The sequence below is a fragment of the Xenopus laevis genome, chromosome 6S (genome assembly GCF_017654675.1).
Source record: "Xenopus laevis strain J_2021 chromosome 6S, Xenopus_laevis_v10.1, whole genome shotgun sequence".
Classification (NCBI taxonomy): Eukaryota; Metazoa; Chordata; class Amphibia; order Anura; family Pipidae; genus Xenopus; species Xenopus laevis.
In genome coordinates this window covers 21,395,363-21,417,073 of record NC_054382.1, presented here as the reverse complement: position 1 = coordinate 21,417,073, position 21,711 = coordinate 21,395,363, and the positions used below count along the sequence as shown (strand labels likewise).

Below are 21,711 nucleotides of genomic sequence, written 5' to 3'. Positions count from 1 at the left end.
ATATCACTTTTTTTTGGTGCAGAAAGTGTTTTTCCAAGTGACTAAATGTAATTGAAATAAACCCTTTCTAAATTTTAATGACTATGAAAAAACAAGTTGTATTCATTCACTTTACTTATTAGAGTCACCAACTATCTGGTGAGTCAAAAGCCTGAAACTCAGAAACCACTAAAAACTGAAAATTCATGATATTCTCCTACAGGAAAGTAGGAGTGAATCTAAAGTGCTATTTTTAGCTGCAGTTGGGGGTTCCAGAGTATGGTCACAGCTGCCATCAAGGGGCACAAAGGGTGCTCGGGTCATGGGCCTTCTTGATAAGAGGGGCACTAAGAGACACCAAGTGGAGACTTGTTGGTTATGAATGGGGTGTGTCTTGTGGGACAGTGGGTTTGGTGGCTCATGGGAGGGTTTTGTCATAAAGCATTGGTCTCCCATTCTATCTTTTGGCAGGGCCCCACCGCCCAGTGTCCGACTGGCCCACCAGGATACAAGGAGAACTACTGGTGGGCAGAGGAGTCAGTGGGCCCTCCTGCTCCTAACCATTTGACCTATTTTATGGTCATTTCCTATTTCTTAATGAGAACAAACAGGAAGGATAGATTATAATATTTAAAGGACAAGGAAAGGCAAATAAATAAAATCCCATATTTACTTTCTTTAATGAAAAAGAAACCTATCTCCAATATACTTTAATTAAAAAATGTGTACCGTTTTTTATAAGAAACCTGACTGTATGCAATGAAATTCTCCCTTCATTTACTGCTGTGGATAGGAATTGTCAGATGGTCCCTAACTGCTGAGCAGGGAAACAATCATACTTATGAACAGCAGGGGGAGCCCCTGCCTTACTTCCCAGCCATGCAGAACTCAATCAGCTTTGTTTATGACGATTCCTAAGCAGCCCAGTCAACACTGAGCATGTGCACAGTCTTAGTCTTGCAAAGATGTTTAACAAAGTTACAAGATGACCCCCCCTGTGGCCAACTTTGAAAGCATAAATCATTTGTTTGATTAGGCTTGTGGTGCAGTAAGTTTGTGCTTATGTTTAGTATACAAAATACAGCATTTCTAGCCTTATTCTATTTTAGACTTTCCTTGTCCTTTAAAGAAAAGAGACTAAGACACTAAAGAGATTAAGTGTAGACTGATGGGCCAAAGTTTTCTGCATCCCAGTCCAACACTGCCCACTGCCAAGGTAGACCAGTGCTGGGAGTTTGTAGTCTAGACAGGGATGTAGAGCCAAAGGCTGGAGAACGTGTAGGAGAGCCAGGATCTGAGACGTGATGGAATGCTTGGCAAAAAAGGATTCAGTGGAATTAGATATAAGCTTCTGATGCCAGTATTGAGACTGTTGCTAACTCTATTACTTTCCTAGCTGAGTCGAATAAAATATGTACAATGACCCATGGGATGATACATTTGCTCAGGGTATCTTGAGGTAGCTTTCTTAAGTGCAGCCTCAGTAACTAGAGTGTCTTAATGGAGATACCTGCATATAGATAGATCATTTCTCACAATCTAGCATATTATTCCATTAATAGTGTTCAACACACAAAAGGTTGTGTCATCAGTCCCATCCCCAATATTGCCAGCCTCTCCCTTGAAGTCATCTCCCCGTCCCATGTCCGTTTTCCCCCCAAACTGAAAAAGTGGCAACCCTAGTCATATTAGAGGTTCGGAGTTCATATATTTATATGGTTCATAAGATTACTTCCGCTACGTCTCCTTTTTTGTTTCACTCTCATTGTTAAATCAGCCACGGGCATTCAAGATGCAGCACAGATAATATTCAAGAGCAATGCAGATTAAAGATATTTTAACCTGTTTTGATCTCTTTCTCTGATCCTCCTAAAATCAGGAGGAAAATAGAGGAGGTTAAAATGCTCCTATCTGCACTTCCAAAAGAGAACTAAACTGCTGGGCCAATAACCAGAGTCTGCACCTTGGGGTTTACCAGGGGCAAAATTGTCAAGACTCGTCCATTAAGGAACACAATTATTTCCATTTGCATGAAGCCCATCTCAAGAAGGAAAAAATAATGTTCTATATTGGTACATGAGAGAATAAGCAAATCACTTCAACGGCTTCAAACCATGATAGCTTTCTGTCTGCTTTTGATAGGACTTTATTGTGCCTATATTAATGCTGAAGTTTCATGATTTGCTAAGCTACAGGCACAGTAGGCTCATACATGCGGAGGCTTAATTCTAAGCATGAAGCTGCCATCTATTATAGTATTATACCATTAATCTGCAGAGGAATATAATTAGACCTTTATTTACCATATGCTACACTGCTGCAAATATATGAAACTATCTGTGCCTATTATTTACATTAAAGGAGAAGGAAAGTTGTTAACCAATTGGGGGTGCCAAATGTTAGGCACCCCCAAGTGAATGTATTTACTTACCTGAAACCCCGGGCCGGTGCTCCTATCAGCAGAAAACTGCACCGGCCGGGGTTATTCCAGCGTGCACTATGGAACGCTTTTCTTCTTTCTTCGTGCGGCTACGCATTAGAGTCAAAAGCCAAATTTGAACCAAAAAGTCGGCTTTTTAATTCTACTGCGCATGCGTCTGCCCCGGGAAATTCGAGGAATGAAGAAACCAGAAGAGAAGCGCTTCATGGTGCTTGATGGAATAACCCCGGGCCAGTGCAGCTGCTGATAGGAGCTCTGGCCCGGGTTTTAGGTAAATAAATACATTCACTTAGGGGTTCCCAACATTTGGCACCCCCAAGGGGTAAACAACTTTCCTTTCTTCTTTAAGGATATACCTATTCTCTACCTTCTTTTTTTTGTAAGTCTTTATTTTACTTTTCATCTTAACATGGGGTACAGAAAGGAAAAAGGGGGGAGGGGGTCAAAGATTTGCACAAGGCATCCAGAGTCAAAGAACAATTGTCCACATCCAGTTCAGAGCATTATTACATATTCCTTCCATGTCGCCGACTGGCAATTCACATCAATGAACATATCAATAGTTGTCTCTCGCTTATACATATTGATAACTGACAACTGAGCATTGAACAAAGGTTCGAATAGGGGGGAAGGCAAAGAAAGAGGGAAGAAGGAGCAGAAAGTAGAGGAGTGGACATAACATGGGAAAGAGGAGGGCTGGGGGGGGGGAAGCAGGTCTAGAGCCACTTCAAGTAGCCAAATCTCCGTTAAAGGCCAGCATTAAAGACCCCATTTCGTTCTCCCTGAAAAAGCTAATTAGCCTCTACATATCGGATCCAGTCCGTCCAGGTTTGTCTGTAGGTCTTAGTAGCCCCATTCTTGATTGCCAGTAACTCCTCCATCATCCTAATATATTCAATTTCTTTCCTCCAATCTGCTTTATCCGGCGCTTGTTGACTCTTCCAGTATTTTGGGATTGTCATTCTTGCTGCCTGGAGCAGATGTATGGTGAGTTTATCCTTTACCACGTTTTGTTCCCGCTTGTCATAGCTGAACAATGCCATCTCTATGCTCTCCGTGAGTCTCAGGGACCGCACTTCTGCAATGGTATCAAAAATTTGTTTCCAGTACTGTTTCATACTTGCACAATAGAACCAAATATGGCTGAATGAGCCTTCCTCCTTTCCACATCTCCAGCAAGTCGCCGGTACATTATGATACATTTTGTGTAAAGTAAGTGGTGTGCGATACCATCTGCAAATAAGCTTATAATGTGACTCTTGTGCTCTCGTCGATTTGGCCCCTCTATGTGCTCTCGCCATGATCTTGGACCAGGTGGTATAAGGGAGGTCTACATTCAGTTCCTGTTCCCATTGTCTCATAAACAACGTTTTCACATCCTGTTCCCCTTTAATCAGTGTTTTGTAAAATTGGGACACAGGATGTTTCAAGGTGGGCTGCTGTAACAATTTTTCCCAGGCCGTTGGGGGTCTAATCTTCCGTGGTAATCCCGCAGTACGGAGATAGCTTGATAGTTGTAGGTAGTTCCAGTGGTTTCTAGGATGACGTCCCCATTGTTCTTCAACCCTGCTCAAGGGCACGATAACCCCACATTCTACAAATTGGTATAATTTAGTGGACTCATCACCAGTCTTGGCCCATCTATCTAACAATCCCTTTTTCGCAGCTGGGCGGAAAACCTGGATTGTTTAGCAGTTCTAAATCTGGAGACGGAAATGGAGATATCCCTCTGTCGTCCCTTAATTGGTTCCAAACCTCCAATGAAGCCCCAATGGTGGGATGTGACCTCGTCTGATCAGGTAAGTCTGTATATTTTACATTCATAATATTGTTCAAGCTACCCTGTATCTCATGCTTCTCAATTTCTTTCCACAGTTTAGTAGTGCTGTCCTGCTTCCATAACCAGATCCTGTGCAGGTGAGTAGCGAAATAATATTGTTCCGGGCAAGGGAGGGCTAAACCACCATCTATCTTTTGCTTAGTCAATATGTTATAGTTAAGTCTCGAGTGCTTTTCCGCCCAAATAAAAGTTGAAAATGCCTTTCTGACATTGCTGAAAAAAGATTTAGGCAGCTTAATCGGTGCCATTTGGAATAAATACAGTAATTTGGGCATCACCATCATCTTCAGGACATTCACTCTTCCCATCCACGAAATAGGCTTGGATTGCCATCTATCCAACATGGAACAAATGTCTTTGAGTAGTGGAACGTGGTTCAGCTCAAATATCCTCCCCAACTGAGCAGGTAGATTAATTCCTAAATATTTAATAGCTTGGTCTGCCCACTTGAATGGGAACGATGTACGGATACGTTCTGCCCTTTCGGGAGGAAGATTGACATTCAGCACTTCAGATTTAGCATAATTGATCTTAAAATTGGACACCAACCCAAATTCCGTAAATTCCCGTATTATATTTGGAAGCGATATTTCAGGATTCGTGACCACCAGCAGCAAGTCGTCGGCAAATGCAGCCGCTTTATGTTCTTGCTTGGCAACAGTAAGACCAGAAATGTTCACATTTTGTCGGATGGCGGTTATCAAGGTCTCCATCACCAAAACAAATAAAATTGGGGACAAGGGGCAGCCCTGTCGTGTTCCATTGGATATGTCAAAAGGAGGGGAGAGAATGCCATTGACCTTTATACGTGCGTACGGTGCGTTATAAAGAGCCATTATCCGAGCCATTGTCAGGGGGCCGAAGCCAAATGCTCTCAAGGTGGCCTCTAGGAAGTTCCAGTCAACTCGGTCGAATGCTTTCTCGGCATCAGTTGTCAGCAGCACCGTAGGGGTAGCCGTCTTGGAAGCATAAGAAATCAAGTCTATGACTTTGACCGAGTTGTCCTTTCCTTCTCTCCCTTTCACAAAACCCGTTTGATCAGGATGAATCATCAACGGGATAATATTCTGAAGCCTATTAGCTATTATTTTGGCAAACAGCTTTTGGTCCAGATTGATCAATGATATCGGCCTGTAACTGCCACACGTCGCCGGATCTTTATTGGCTTTGTGGAGAACCGTGATTTGAGCCTCCTGAGCTTGCTTATGAAAATGGTTATGGGCAGATATAAAGTTAAAATGATGGTGAAGGATAGGTGCAAGTTGGTTGTGGAACTCTTTATAGAATCCTGCACTGTAACCATCTGGGCCCGGACTCTTGTTAGAGGGTAGGGCCATGATCACTTTATTGAGCTCCTCCATGGTAATCGGTGTTTCTAGCTGCTTGAACAGCTCCTCAGGCAGCGTAGGTAGCTGTAATTGTCGTAGATATTTGTCTATCTTCTGTTGCTTATGGGGTATCGACGTTGCTGGCGGTAAATTGTATAATTCCTGATAAAATTCCTGGAAACATTTCGCTATATCTGGGTAGTTATGATGTAATTTCTGCTGTTTGTCTTTCATTTGGGCTATGTACGTTCTATGTTTTTGTGCTTTAATTAACTGAGCCAAGATTTTAGAGGATTTATTCCCAAATTCATAATAGTCACGTTTGCATTTTAGATATGCCTGTTCCGTATAAGAATCTAGAAGATGTTTCACTTGAAGTCTCTTAAGTTCCAATTCCGTTTGTACTTGCTTTGCCAAAGATTCCTTATGCCTTTCTTCCAACAGTCTGATTTCCTGAAATAATAGTTGTGTTTTAGAGTTGTGTTCTTTTTTCAGTCTGGAACTTAAGGCTATGAGGTTGCCTCTAGTAACTACTTTGAGAGTTTCCCACAACGTAGATGGATTCGTTCCTGGCAAATTATTATACAGTATAGTGTCATTAATCAGGTCGCCTATAGTGTCTCTAGTGTTCTTATTTAAGAGAATCCGTTCATTAAACCGCCACGCCCTATTCTCTACCTTCTTAAGTAGCATATGCAGCATGCCAACACAGACAGAACTATAGAAGAACTATATAGAGTAATAGAGGAAAAGACGCATTAAATGCATTAGTCCCAGATGTCTACACAGCTGCAGTCTCACGGGGGATAGTTACTGTCTGGCTTTTGCCAAGCATGACTAACCTAATTCAGCTTTTTCCATAAACATCTATGGGCTGGTAAAATAAGTGCAAATTCTAGCAATATACTGTAATTAAGAAAGAAATGGGATAGGTGTGTTAAGGGGGGGAAATATAGCCATATAGCAAAGAAGTGTATATTTATCCAGGTAAGTAGCAGAGTTTAGTTTGATATTATGGATGGAACATTTATTCTTGGCATTTCTGAAGCTGACATACAGTATAATTGGCTTTGCATCCAGCACTGATTCAGGGGAAAACGCCGCCCCCTCCCCAGTTTACCAGTCGTGAGGGGAGGCAGGAACGCTAATGTGGATAGAGCAATTGCGCTCTCTCGCATTAGTAAAGCCGAATTCACGTTTTAAAAAACGGAAATTCAGCTCTTAAAAGGTACCAGGTGCGGCTTTTTGCCACCCCGGAAACCTCTCCAGCATGCCGCCTGAGGCGAGTTTATCAACTTGCCTCGTTGGCGGCGCGCCCCTGACGGCATCAGCTCACCTAGTACCCAAGTGTTTCAATGTTGCTGATTTCTACCCAAAAATATCTTACTCTTTATCAGAACAAACAGAGCCATGTCATTGGTCAGTTTACCCTACAGCATACAACACTCTCACTATGAAATAAGAATCACTTTATAATCAGACTGATGACTTGCCTACTCAGGCTAATGTTTATGGTCACTACTTACCACTTAGGGGTAGATTTATAAAGGTTCGAAGAGTTAATTAAAATTTTCAAAAATTTTTGTGGTGTCGAAATTCACACATTCGAATTTTAATCCCCCAATTCGAATGTAAATTTGAATGTGAGAGCTATCACACCTCAACCATGGAAAGCGTTGTAATTTGAAAATTTGCTACCTAAAACCTGCCGAGTTCATAGGGATGAGCAAAGTTTTTTTTCCGCAGAAATGATGGCCACAGACTTCAATGGGAGAAAAAAAAAATTACAGCGCGTCAAAAATAATTTGTTGCCCACATTAATGCATTTAGGAGAATCAAAACGTGTTGAAACATTTTAATATGTTAATTGCCTTGCTGACATTTGAGGGTTTTTTTCGGAGGGAAAATGCAATTCGAATTTGATTTAATATAAGACATTTTTTCTTAAATAACCTCCCATTTGAGTTGTGAGTATATTAAAAAAAATTCACATAGATTCGACCTTTGATAAATCTGCCCATTAAAGTGGCTATAGACGCAAATTCAGTGCATATATGGTGGGAGATGAGGCGACTGATATCAATAAAACAATTTGGATAGAGGCCCTTGATGTTGCTTAATCAGTAACGATCACAGTTAAGACCAAAATCGTTGGTGTATTAGACAATGTATTACGGCTGCCTTTCAGAATAATGGACACCAACACAAAGCCTACATGTAGAGAGACAGATTGCTGAGAGGGAGAGAATGAAGGGTAACTTTATTACAGAAACTGTACAGAATGTTTGATTATATATATAGAAAACTTCTTATTTCCATTAGATAAAGCTTATAATTAGTGATGGTTGAATCTCTCCCGTTTCGCTGAAAAACTTGTGAAACGCCCAAAAATGTGCAAAATTCGAAAATTGATGCTTGCATCAATTTTGACCCTTGCGTCAGTTTTGATGTGGTGTTAGTTAATGGACGTCCGAATAGTGTTGATGCGCGGTGGTTTTGACGTGAGCACCTTTTTTTGCCGGCAAATTTTTGTGGGAGTTTCGTGAATTTATTTACCAGCAACAAAATGATGAAATTTGCGCAAATCGAATTTATTCCCCATCACTACTTATAATACATTTTTATTTTCACAAATGCTCCCAAAAGTATGTGATGTATCTATGGATACAAATAACCCAACATTTTTTACTTCCCTTCCAGTGTCGGACTGGCCCACAGGGAGACCAGGAAGACTCCCGGTGGGCCCAGGTGTCAGTGGGCCCTCATGCTGCTAAACATTTGGCCTATTTCATGGACATTCCCTATTTCTATGAGAACAAAGAGGCTAAATAGAGTGAATAATAGAGTATAGTATGTAAAGAGAAGAGAATAGAGGTTGAGTGAGGAAAGAAAAATAGTACTAAGAGTGGGCCCCTGGTCTAAGATTAATTGGTGGGCCCCTGATCAAAGGTATTCGGGTGGGCCCCTGGTGTCCTGGTCTGATACTGTTCCCTTCAATTACTTATCAGTTTAGTGTGTGTAATATACAGTATATGACATGCCAAATAAAGCGCCTCAAATCTGGAACAGATTCAGCACTGACAGATGGACTTGCATGTGTGAATTAGACTAAAAGCTAATAATACATTTAAAACTTTTCTTATTGAACTATGTGAATAGTTTGCCAAAGACATATTTTTGTCTCAATAATTTAACTTGCTTGCAACAAGAACAGAAATCTATGTGTGCGTTTTACAGGGTAAAATAGGCTCTTCTTATGTGCCCCCCACCTGCCCACCCCTCATTAATACAATGAGCCTGAATATTTATGAGAACACAAGTCCTTGAGACACTAAAGAAAAACATGGTGGCTTGAGCGTTTTTTTTTCGCACTTGACTCCCTACCTCTATGGGTAGGACTACACGGACGATTTTTAGCTGCACGATGCATCTGCATCAGACAGTCCGACAATGCATTCACTTACCTTATTTCCGTCGCAGGCTATTTGTCGCAGCGCATCGGATCGTGACAAAATCGTCCCTGTAGTCCTACCCTATGTCAGAAAACAAACCCTTGCACCTTTCTGATCTTGGTCAGGTGTCTTTTTGGTGTAGGGATTTATATGCAGCAGACCCCACGGTCTGGGCCCTCCTTTTCTCCCCCCTCCCCATATCAGCAGGGTCTGCTGTCTCTGTAGTTACCCCACTGTCCTCCAATAGAATCCTTCTTGGAAACTCAGACCCAACAACGTGCATTTCTGCCTGCTTGGACTTGCTACCCGACCAGCAACTTCCTTAACCTCAACCTGATCCAAAGACCACCATTAAACAGGAAGTTTTGTTGTTGTAAGCTGGAAATTACATCATTAGCTGTGGGCTGGACAAAAAAAACAAAAATATTTAAAGGCGTAACATATAGATTATTTAATATAAGAAATATCAATAAGACCTGCAATCTGACGTGTGACCCATATTTATACCTGCATCTGAAAATCCAGTACTCTGCCCTTCAGCTTTTTAGTTAAACTACATTTCCCATCATCCTCAGTTACACCTTACCCAGACCTTGCTTGCCACTTGAGACCAGTAGCAGTAATGTTTTATGTTGCAACACCAGTCGCTTACAAATCTTCATTTGACAAATGTACTACGCACAAGTGTAATGAAGCTTGTCGGACACCTGATACACGACACCTGTTGTACAGCACAGTCAGCACTTGCACAGCTTCGCACAGTATAATATGTAACGTGGGAGCTCTGCAATGTATTCGGGAAAAATTCCTTATTCACTGCTCAAATAATGTTGTGCAATACATTTTCTTTAGCACATGCTCATTGGATGTATTTTAAAAATTATTTACCCTGATACATTTTATTTTCTTACCATTACATGCATAATGTAGAGAACGACAATACAATCATAAATTAATTCCCATAATACAGTAGGGTCCATGCAACATTTATATGCATTAAACAGGAGCCATTAACCCTCCATTTGCCCAGTATAAAGTATAAGCTGATAACCCTGTAGTGTGACTTATTCATACATTTCTGATACTGGTCACGGTGTGATTCAATTCACTAAACTAAAGCATAAATGGAGATGTATACCTGAAAAGTACATTTTGCCTAATATAATGTGATTCTAACTTTTCAAGATATTATACAGGTAGGGGATCTGTTATCTGGAGACCCATTATCCAGAAATCTACAAATTATAGAATGGCCATATCGAAAAATTATTTCCTTTTTCTCTGTAATAATAAAACAGAACCTTGTACTTGATCCCAACTAAAGGTGGCCATACACGGGCCGATAAAAGCTGCCGACAGACCGTGTCGGCAGCTTATTGGCCCGTGTATGGGGGCCCCCCGACGGGCTTCCCCGATCGAGATCTGGCCGAAAGTCGGCCAGATCTCGATCGGATGGGATTAAAAATCCCGTCGGATCGCGGCCGCATCTGTTCGTTGATGCGGTCCCGCGATCCGACCGCCCGTTTGGCGAACGCTAGGATCCGATCGTTGGGCCCTAGGGCCCACGATCGGATCAGCCCGATATTGCCCACCTCAAGGTGGGCATATCGGAGGGAGATCCGCTCGTTTGGCGACATCGCCAAACGAGCGGATCTATCCGTGTATGGCCACCTTTAGATATAATGGAGGCAAAACAATCCTACTGGGTTTATTTAACATTTAAATGATTTTTAGTAGAGTTAAAATATGGAGACCAAAATCATGGAAAGACCCCTTACCCAAAATCCCCCATATCCCAAGCATTCTGGATAACAGTTCCCATACCTGTACTACAAGTTTTCACTGGTTTTAAAGTGAAATGGAAATGCAGTTGCTGCTGAAAGCAATATAAGTCTGCCCCTTGCTAGTCATTGCACTGGGGGTTGTGTCTACTGAAATAATGTGGCGGAAAATGAAGTCTTGGCTCAAGGGAGGCTGACCTGCTACATTGGTCATGAGTCCAAACAAGAAACAAAGCTTTGAACTCCATTCACAAATAACCCTAAACCTCTTGAAATGTTAAATTAATTAATGAAGGAAGGAATGAATGAAAAGTTGTTAAAATTTCCTTTTGGGTTTATTTCCCTGTTAATGAGAGCACAAGCTATTGTGAAAACTTTCAGAAAAAGCATTAAGTTAGGTTTCTTTCAAATGATTAATAATATAGTAAATTAAGTACCCGCTATTGTAAAATATAAGGATATTGTAACAGGCAGACAAAAGAGGATGATGCAAAGGTCACCTCCAGCCTACAGATGACAATCCGGAAACAGTAAGACTGATGCCATGTGACTAGTGATGTGCGGGTCGGGTTTTTCCTTCACTGTAGCCATTGCAGATCTAGGGCCCAGTTAGGGACTAAGGGAATTGTTGCATAAGAAACCAGAAGGTTCATTAGTCAGGTCCCTTCTCTGATCAGAGTAGGTTAGAGCCCCAGGTTCCAGTGCCCTATAGGGTCAGTCACTCCGGCATAGATACTGGCCCAGTTATATCCAAAAGGAGAGCCAGGACTAACTATTGGACACTGCACTCCCTGGGAATACAGCATGGGTAACCATTAATGGATTACAAATCAATGTACTGGGATTCATGGATGCAACACCAGCGATTACAGATAAGTGATCACCAACATAAAGCGTACACAACAAGCAGGCCTGAACTATTAGTTATATGTGTTGCACCTAGTGTTGCCACCTGGCCGGTATTTTACCGGCCTAGCCGGTAAAATACCTGCCAAGGCCGGTATTCCAAATTTACAGGCAATGTAGCTGCCGGTAAATTTGTAATACGCTTAAAAAGACTACTCGGCCTGCCCCAAGTTCATGGTTCTGATTTTTATGTTCTAGTAAAACAGAGAGTTCCGTGTTCACTCTTATTATAAATACAGCAAGTGTGTCATGTTTACTTTGTACCAGGCTGTTAAAGGAACCCATACCTTGCCAGGCTACCCAGAAGGTAACAGGTAATTTGGTACAATATTATAAGTCACCGAGAAGTTTCATAACAATATGGAACTCAGAGGTGACTTCTAATATCTTCATATTTTCCAACAAGGGGTACCTTATTGATAATACACGTTTTAGCGAGTCATGTGACAAATGACATCACTACTCACCATTTATAACTGATGACATCACTAGTCACAGTATATATAGTGAATAAAGTACCCCCTCTTGTAAAATATAAGGATATTATAAGTTACCGAGGAGTTTCATGACCATATAAAAACACGAGGCCGAAGGCCGAGTGTTTTTATACAGGTCATGGAACTCTGAGGTGACTTCTAATATCCTCATATTTTGCAACTGGGGGTACTTTATTTATTATAATACACAAATTTAAGTAAGTCATGTGACAGAAATGACATCAGAACTCACCGTTTATAAGGATATAATTTACAAGATATTCATAGCTTTTGTGTATTATAAGGATATATATGTCCCTGCCTTGTACCATGTAACCCCTCGTCTTGCCCTGTCTTTTCCAGTCCTCTCCTGCTATCCGCTCCAGTCCTCTCCTGCTTTCTGCTCGCCCTCTTGCTATCCAGTCCTTTCCTGCTATCTGTTCCAGTCTCCTCCTGCTATCTAGTCCTCCAGTTCCCTGATCTCAAGTCTGCTCCTGTCTCCTGATCTGATCTACGCTCGCACCATCCTTTTCCCTCCAGTCTGTTCCTGTCCTGACCTTTGCCCTCTTCATCCTGTCTAGTCCAGTCCTGACCTTCGCCCTCTTCATCCTGTCTAGTCCTGACCTTCGCCCTCTTCATCCTGTCTAGTCCTGACCTTTGCCCTCTTCATCCTGTCTAGTCCAGTCCTGACCTTCACCCTCTTCATCCTGTCTAGTCCAGTCCTGACCTTCGCCCTCTTCATCCTGTCTAGTCCTGACCTTTGCCCTCTTCATCCTGTCTAGTCCTGACCTTTGCCCTCTTCATCCTGTCTAGTCCTGACCTTTGCCCTCTTCATCCTGTCTAGTCCTGACCTTTGCCCTCTTCATCCTGTCTAGTCCTGACCTTTGCCCTCTTCATCCTGTCTAGTCCTGACCTTTGCCCTCTTCATCCTGTCTAGTCCAGTCCTGACCTTCGCCCTCTTCATCCCGTCTAGTCTAGTTCTGACCTTCGCCCTCTTCATCCTGTCTAGTCCAGTCCTGACCTTCGCCCTCTTCATCCTGTCTAGTCCAGTCCTGACCTTCGCCCTCTTCACCCGGTCTAGTCCAGCCCAGTCCGGACCTTCGTCCTCTCCATCCTGTTTCCGGTCTGACTCAACGCACTTTTCAACCTGTACCTGCCTTCCCTTTACATGTTCCCTAGGCACATACAGCTCCTGCCTGAAGGACTCGCCCTTCCCTCATCAGTCTCCACAGCGCCCCCTAACTAATCCTTGACATAAACCAAGTAAATAAGTTAGTATCAGAACATAACCAATGCCTCTATAGAGAAACCAACTTTCTTATTGAAACAATCACTCATGATTTTTTTTGTTCCAAAAAACAGGCACTTGCAGAACACATGAATAAACTGTATTCGTACAGATATTGTTCATTCCCGATCAACAAATACCTGGACAACCATTTCACTAGTAGCATAAAATAGAATTTTCAATTCAGTTAGCAGAAGTTATACAACATATTTTATTAGAAACACTCTTCAGTTATTGCTGGATTTTACCATACCTTTCCCAAAAAATAGAATCCTTTCTAAGACCTAGAGTTTTGGGATTTATTATATGATCCTTTTGTAAAAATTGAAAAAGAATGTAAATGGAATCAGAAATCGTTCTGTAAATTGTACAGCTTCTAACTGGAAACAAAGCAATAGTCAGAGCTGCAAGGTAAAATAGCAACACTCTTAAATTTCCCTTTAGCGCCTTGGCATGAGATACAGGCCTCACATGCCATAAATATTTGTGAATGGCAAACCAATTAACCAGTAAGGAAGGCCTCAGCATAAAACAATCTCAAATTGATTGAGCCCTGGGGGGGCCTGAAGTTACCGCTACCCTAAACATTACAGATCTTTATAGTAACACCATATTACACCATCCAGACTTGCAATTGTGCATGGTCGCAACTTAGATCTTGGACTTTATACAGGACACTTGTAGTCATCAACACACTTTGAAATATATAAAGTTTAACTTTATATATTGTGTTTTTCCCCCCTCTCTTTGCTAAGACTAGGGGATAGCATTATTAATGCCATTTGATTTCATCCTGCCAAGCAGGGGTATTTGAGGGCTCCTTTCTGATGCGCCCCCCCCTCGCACATACCATTTCCAGCGATGAAGCGGGTGTGGGGGGGCTGTATATATTGCGCTCTCCGCACTGATATACTGAGAACATTTGCAATTGCTTTTTTATTATTTGTGGTTTTTGAGTTATTTATCTTTTTATTTAGAAGCGCTCAAGTTTGCCATTTCAGCAATCTGGTTGCTATGGTCCATATTACCTTAGCAACAAAAGCATATATGAATACGAGACTGAAATATGGAGTTTGCCTGAATAGAAAGAGGAGTAATAAAAGTAGCAATAACAATACATCAGCAGCCTAACAGAGCATTTGTTTTTAGATGGGGTCAGTGACCCCCATCGAAAGTTGGAAAGAGTCAGAAGGAAAAGGCAAATAATTAAAAAAAAAACTATAAAAAATAAATAATGAAGACCATTTGAAAAGTTGCTCAGAAATGGCCTTTCTATAACATTACATACTAAAGATTCTATAACATTTCATATTAAAAGATGAACAAACCTTTTAACACTGGAGGAACACTAATGAGCTACGGTGGCCTTACAAGGCCAGATTAAAGCTGCCAACATCTGTCCTTTAGCCCAATTGAGTATCTTATCTAAACGTGTATGGGGGCTTCCGACAGGTCTCTAGTCTCGATATCTGGCCACGATATTGGGAAGGTTTAATTTTTCAGGCGATCTGACCCGTCAGAGCCCATTGCTCCTCATTGTAATCCGACCGTTCGGCCCTTGGCGTTGGTGGGCATATTGGGGAAAGATCTACACTTCAACCATATCAGTTATGGAAATAACTTTGGTTGCTTGTCGTTGGCATACCACAACAGAAAGGGACATTTCTGTTGTATATCAGTTATGGCAATAACCGTGATGTAATAAAGCATGAATAATTATCAATATATATATGAATGTATTCTGAATACTAAAGATACTAGACAGAACTAATAATGTGAACCAATAACAGATCTTCTACTTGGGAGAGAACATTCTAAGTTAATATCAGTAGGGAAAATCTTCTCCACATTCTACTTTTGAGTAATATCTATCAGGAAACATTCTACTTTTCTGGCTATCCGATGGTCAACTTGTCTTCATGGATTAAACCAATATAAATATCAATATGTGGCTATAGGGGCACAAGGCGCATACGTCTCATGCTCATGACACTAACATGGAAATCAATAGTGCCAATTATAGATTCAGTATTATTTGCACACCAGCACAAAATCTTATTTTGAAACAAAGACTGTGATAACAGTTTCTACTCTTCTACATTGTTGAAACACTGCAGGTCAGAAGACAAGAGTATACAAGACAAGACTAAGGACCTCCAGTGGCATAACCGGTAACTCAGCACAGAGTGCAGAGTTTGAAACCCAGGAAGTCCTTACAGAAATATAGATAAACACCCATGACCAACAGACATGCATCTATAAAATTCTGCATCTGAAAATCCTACCTGCAACCCACAGGTTACCAGTTTTTTTTTTTTATAGGTAACCTGCCAGTACCTGACCAGCTGCAGGACTCCACATAATGGTGCAATTGTTAGTACTGCCGCCTTGCAGTGGCGGGTCCTGGGTTTTTAGCTTCCATAGGCTTCCTTCGGGTACTCATTTTTTTCGGACACATTTACATGTCTCCAGAGTCCAATAGAGGCCCATCATTCATCATTCCAGCCATGCTTGGCATTATACATAATGCTACTAGAGTTGAGTGTAACTGCTTGCTCTCAAGTAACTCATGCACCCATTGAATAGTTCTTGTGCTCACTTTGATTCAAGTCAGTTTAGACCTGGCAGTGAGTATTCCAACTGAGAACATTCAATATTAGAAGGGGTGCCTGAAAACGTTTGGGCTTGTGCATAAACTATGTGACCTGGCCTTGTATATAAAATTAACCTTATCCCTAGATATTAAAGCAGCTCTGGATATTTTACTGCCCAAGATGACATCCAATTCCCTCTTGACAGCATTAATGAAATTTGCCTTCACATCATGCATTTCTTCCCACTCATTTCTGTAATTACTGCTAGAAGCTACATTACAAGCAATACGTTTTACAAGAAGAGAATTGACACATATAGATGGCCAGACCGATGCAGCAGGCTGGACACCCCTGAGTTGTATAAATAGCAGAATTAGTCTTTGCCTTGTAAGCATGCAACAAAACCAAAGATTTACAAAAATGATGGTTTGAGCAAAGCACACCATAAAGTCCATCAACATATCCATTTATAATTGAATTTTAATAACTATTTTCTGCTCCATAACCATGTATGAAGGCACAGCTGCATATCAGGCTGGAGGCTAGTCCATTATCCTTGTGGTCAGTTAAAATGAGAGGTAAGGGATAAAGGGGCAAAAAAAAGTTTAAATAAATATGTTTGTTTTTTTTTTTTGCTGCAGGAACGAAAATTTGAAGTCAGGACTATGTGTTCAAGTTTTTCATATGTACCACAAATTTATTGTTTTGGCCATCGCCTGAACAATCTGAACAGCCAATCTACCAAAATATTCCGTTATGACAGATGATTCTCAATCTACCATGATTTTAGGAGTATCTGTCGAAAAGGTCTTACACTTTTCCATATACATCCAGAGCAGTATTGTCAAAATCCAGTAGCAGCTACTACCAACTAATTGTACAGGTGATATCAGCTATAAAGGGACTCTAATGACAGGTTCTACTTTATGTATAGGTCTAAGTGTAAACTCACCTCACTTGAAACCCCACTTGCCTGGTCCTCTTCTGCCGCTAAAGATTATATTCCTGCAACTTGCCGCAACATAGCTGCACGACACAACATAGGAGTCATAGACTATGCGTATGAAATCCTTATCTGGTTTTCCTGCAGGGCAGAGCAGGAATCTACCCTAGCTCCCAAACTCAGAAGGGCCCTAGAACGAATCCTGGGATAATCTACATTGCATAAAAATTCATAGATATTTGAAATATCTCTATTAGGTATGTCCAAACAGCAACCCCGCTGTGGTGGCTTTTTAGCTATATCTCCCCCAAAGGTAGTGTTGCAAGTTATGATGTAGCCGTAAAAGGAAACCAGGCTCTAATTTCCTGATCTAATAACTTTTAAATCAAATTTTGGATAGGTTGAGGCAGATTTTAGTTCAATGGGAAACGCTCAGTTTGTGTTGTAACTTGTGAAAAATTAAAAGGTGTACAAGAGAAACCTTGAACTGAATTAGGAGATACATTTTTCTCTGACCATATTCAAGAATATACAAAAAAAAAAAATAAGACCTTTTTTCATGCTGAAATGTTCTGTATGTCCCCCACAAAGAATAAGGAACCAGTCAGAGATGTTTTATATGGCTTAATAGACTACGGCAAAGGTGTATAAGCAGAAATGGAATAATTTGTATTGAAAGTCAGTACTCCATGCTTATAAATGAGCCCATATATCACAGGTCAAGTAATCTTATTAATATAGAGTAACTTTGCAGCTGATCTACTAACTTTACTTTTATACATCTTCGCCACTAGATCTTTTGAATTTTGAGTCCTCTATAGTTCTATAGAAAACAAGTGCAGAATTAATTTGTCTCTAACAGTAGACGGGGACATGTGTTGATATATAGAAGGCAATAAAATAACGATAATATTGATACCTGTACCAACATAACCACTTGGGTACATTTAGTTGAAACAAAATGGCAACCGACCCAGATTTATTTCAGCATGATTACACTTTGAACTCACGACTACATGCTTCAGTTACTGTAAAATGTGCCTAGGGAAGCGCTTTGCCTGCCCACTGGCATTTTTGGATCTTGCTATACTTAACCACAGGGACCGGCAATAGGACGACACAGCTGCTGTAATGCACCGTATTAGGAAATGCATGGAGCACAACTTACAGTTCTCCATTGAGCCCATCACCTTCCCCTCTCTCTCTCTTTCTCTGTACAAATTCATAGAAAGGGTTGTTATATAACCGCCATGATCAAACAGCTGAAATGACAGCTTAGCTCCTCTCTGTGCCAATTATACTGCCCATTATTGTGATACCAGGCTAATGAAGTCGTGGCAAGTGTAGGGGATTCTATTTCACATTTCTCAGAGGTGGAGGAAATGTATGAGGTGTTCCGTTACAAACTTCCAAACCTGAATTCCTATTAAACATGTCTAGTAAAGGAAAAGCTAGCATTAGTTCCAGATTTCCCTATGGGTTCTTCAGAATAGCCTCCAGTGATTTCATGGTAAATACAATCCAGCCCTCACGTAGTGAACATACTACACAGGCTGCCAGCTTTAATAATCCTTGAAGTTTATAGATCACATTAAAACAAAGAAGAAACAAGTAGGCATGTGTGCAGCCATGCAAGTTACATCCCAGGGTAATCATGTTATGTTATGCTTTCTAGGGGCTTATAGAAGCCATGAACCTCTTATCAAGCTGGCCAATGTTTGAAAAAGGTACATACCCAGCTGTCATGGCAATGTTGTAAAAGGTGAGCCATGCCGTAGCCACAGGACCGATCTTTTTCTTGGGGGGTTCCTTCTCTTCCACAGACCCTTCATCATCGCTTAATGCCATGGCTTCACAGACACAAGCTGTTTGTTAAGCTGAAGCTTCAAGCCAGGCTGACAGCTGGAGCTGACACAAAGTTAAGTGACACCCAGGCCCTCCAATTATAGAGCACGAGGGAGGATCCAACATGTCAAGGCTTCAGACAATATATACTGTAAGGCACAACATGTTGTAACTCAACAAGTAAATAAACAGGAATAGCCAAGCTGAAGTAGAATACCAATAAGACAAGCTCACTGTGATGAGAAATGACCCAGGGAAGCCAGCAATAATGCATAACAATGAACACTACTTGGTGATTAATAGAAAATAAATTAAAAAATGTATCAACTAAATGTATCAATTTAAAACAGAGTCTGTGACCCCCCCCCCTCCCACAGCTGCTTTTGCAGGTGAAAAATTAAACTTTACACTTCAATATTAGAAAAACAGTCACACATAGAAAATAGAAAGTATTTGGGGAAAAAAAAGCCTATTTCTGGTGATCTGTCTGAAGCCAACTGAACAGAAAAAAGTGTTTGAAGGTGAAAACCCCCTTTAAGTCCTTAAAGGAACAGTACTATTGAACTGCATTGGTAAGATTCAAAGCTGAAAATATATAAATATATACATATAGACACATACAAGAGTCCTCTGCACTCAACCCATTATCAATATATTTAAGGCAGAGACATTTTGTGCATACTGCTACTGAAAAATGCCTTACCCTTTAAACAAAACAGGGATTGTTTGTCCATATATTGCAATATATTTAAGCTGGCCAACTACGTCACAGTCATCCCATATCTGGCCAGTCCTACGCTTAATTTTCATCTGATTCATTGAGAATTCTATTGCTTCATTATACATTTTACAAAGGGACTAAGTTTTACCTGCAACTTACTTGCTGCTTTCAAAGTAAAACTCCCAAACTTGGCTGCCCTTTTATTAGACACCAGTGGGATCACCTGACTATAGCTGGGAAGGGTGGGAACTACAACATGGAGCTGGTCACTGCTCCTGTATAAACTATAACAAACAAGGGAAAGTTGCGCTCACCACTAATTTTTAAAACCATTAGGCGGGGGTGCAATGAGGGTGTGACCACAAAATACATAGTCAAATACAAGATTCCTCTGCACTCAACCCATTATCAATATATTTAAGACAGAGACATTTTGTGCATACTGCTACTAAAAAATAAATGCCTTACCCTTTAAACAACTATAGTCAGGTTTAACAAGAACAGCACTGATTACAAGAAAGTTAATTAAATCACACTTTCCTTCCATTTGGTTAACTAAAAGGGATGGATTTAATAAATGTTGTAATATTCTTGAAATAATAAAAAGCAGTGTCAAAAGGCTTCTTTGCTAGACTAAATTCTTACACCCGGATTATTAACATTTAGGGGGTTATCAAAATCTGAAATTCTCACTATTTTCTGAAAACCACTCCATCCAAATCTGCACAAACTTTCCCCTGTATTTATCAATACATTTTCTGCGCAGGAAAAGACTGGAAAAATAAGGTTGAAAAAAAAGACACACATCCATCAAGTTCAACCTTATAGTTTTTTTTTTAATCTGCTTAATTACCTAACTGCAAGTTGATCCAGAGAAAGGCAAAAAGCCTCTCCAATTTGCCTCAGAGGGTGAAAAAATTCCTTCCTGACTCCATAATGGCAATCGGGCCAGTCCCTGGATCAACTTGTACTATGAGCTATCTCCCATATCCCTGTATTCCCTCACTTGCTAAACACCATCCGACCCCTTCTTATACCTATCTAATGTATCAGCCTGTACCACTGATTCAGGGAGACAATTCCATATCTTCACAGCTCTCACTGTAAAAAACCCCTTCCGAATATTTAGGCAGAACCTCTTTTCTTCTAATTGGAATGGGTGACCTTGTGTCAGCTGGAAAGACCTACTGGTAAATAAAGCATTAGAGAGTTGTGTTTTTCTCCTTTAAAAATCCGATCAGAAAAACTGACTTTAATAAATAACCCTCTAAAACATTTAAAAAAAATATAAGTTTGAATCCCAGAGCTATGGTGTCCCCAAATTCCAGATTCTAGAGGTCGGTTGCTATACCATCACCTCCCTAGTTACGCAGCTCACACTGTGGGAATCACTGCACACAGCACCTTATGCTCATAGAGTGAATGTTTTAAAAGTTTATTATATTCAATCACGGATTGTTTTGTTAAATAACTTCTCACAGAATTCAATTTATAAATACTACACTATATAAAACTTTAATTATCTCCCCCTCGATAAACTTTGGTTTTTGGAAGGATACAGCAATTCATCTTTGAAGAGTCCCCTTAAACATTTGACATTCAACTAGGCAGCCTTCCAATACACATTCATCAAAAATAACGTTTTTTGAAAACATGATTGCAGTTTAAAGTAGTATTTATCTCTTTCTGTTCTCTGGTTCTGACACTTGGAAAAAAACAAGTTTTTGCAATATTGTTTCATGTCTTGCTGTTGCACAGTTTCTGGAGTCAAAGCCAGAAGTGCAGAGAAAACAGTCAGACTGCTTCTATAATTATATTTGCAAATAACTAGGGATGCACCCAATCCAAGATTCGGTTCGGTATTTGGCCATTTTCAGCAGGATTCGGATTTGGCCGAATCCTTGTGCCTTGCCAAACCGAATCCTTAAAATCATGTGACTTTTCGTCACAAAACAAGGAAGTAAAAAGAAAATTCCCTCCCCCTCACTGATTTGGATATGCAAATTAGGGTTCGGATTCAGCCGAATCTTTCACAAAGGATTTGGGGATTCAGCCGAAACCAAAAAAGTGGATTCAGTGCATCCCTTCAAATAACTTGAAAACTTGCTTTCGTTTTTT

General features: G+C 40.6%; 1 protein-coding gene across 1 annotated transcript in view; it reads right to left on the bottom strand.

The window, feature by feature from the left end:
* The window catches only part of hacd1.S (3-hydroxyacyl-CoA dehydratase 1 S homeolog), a 37,303-nt gene extending 18,080 nt beyond the window's left edge, over positions 1-19,223 (bottom strand). Inside the window, exon 1 of the mRNA XM_018269130.2 lies at positions 18,763-19,223. Within this exon, the coding sequence (XP_018124619.1) occupies positions 18,763-18,875 (113 nt within the window). The 5' untranslated portion in view covers positions 18,876-19,223. The remainder of the gene's footprint in view (positions 1-18,762) is intronic.
* Between the last annotated feature and the right edge of the window lie 2,488 nt (positions 19,224-21,711).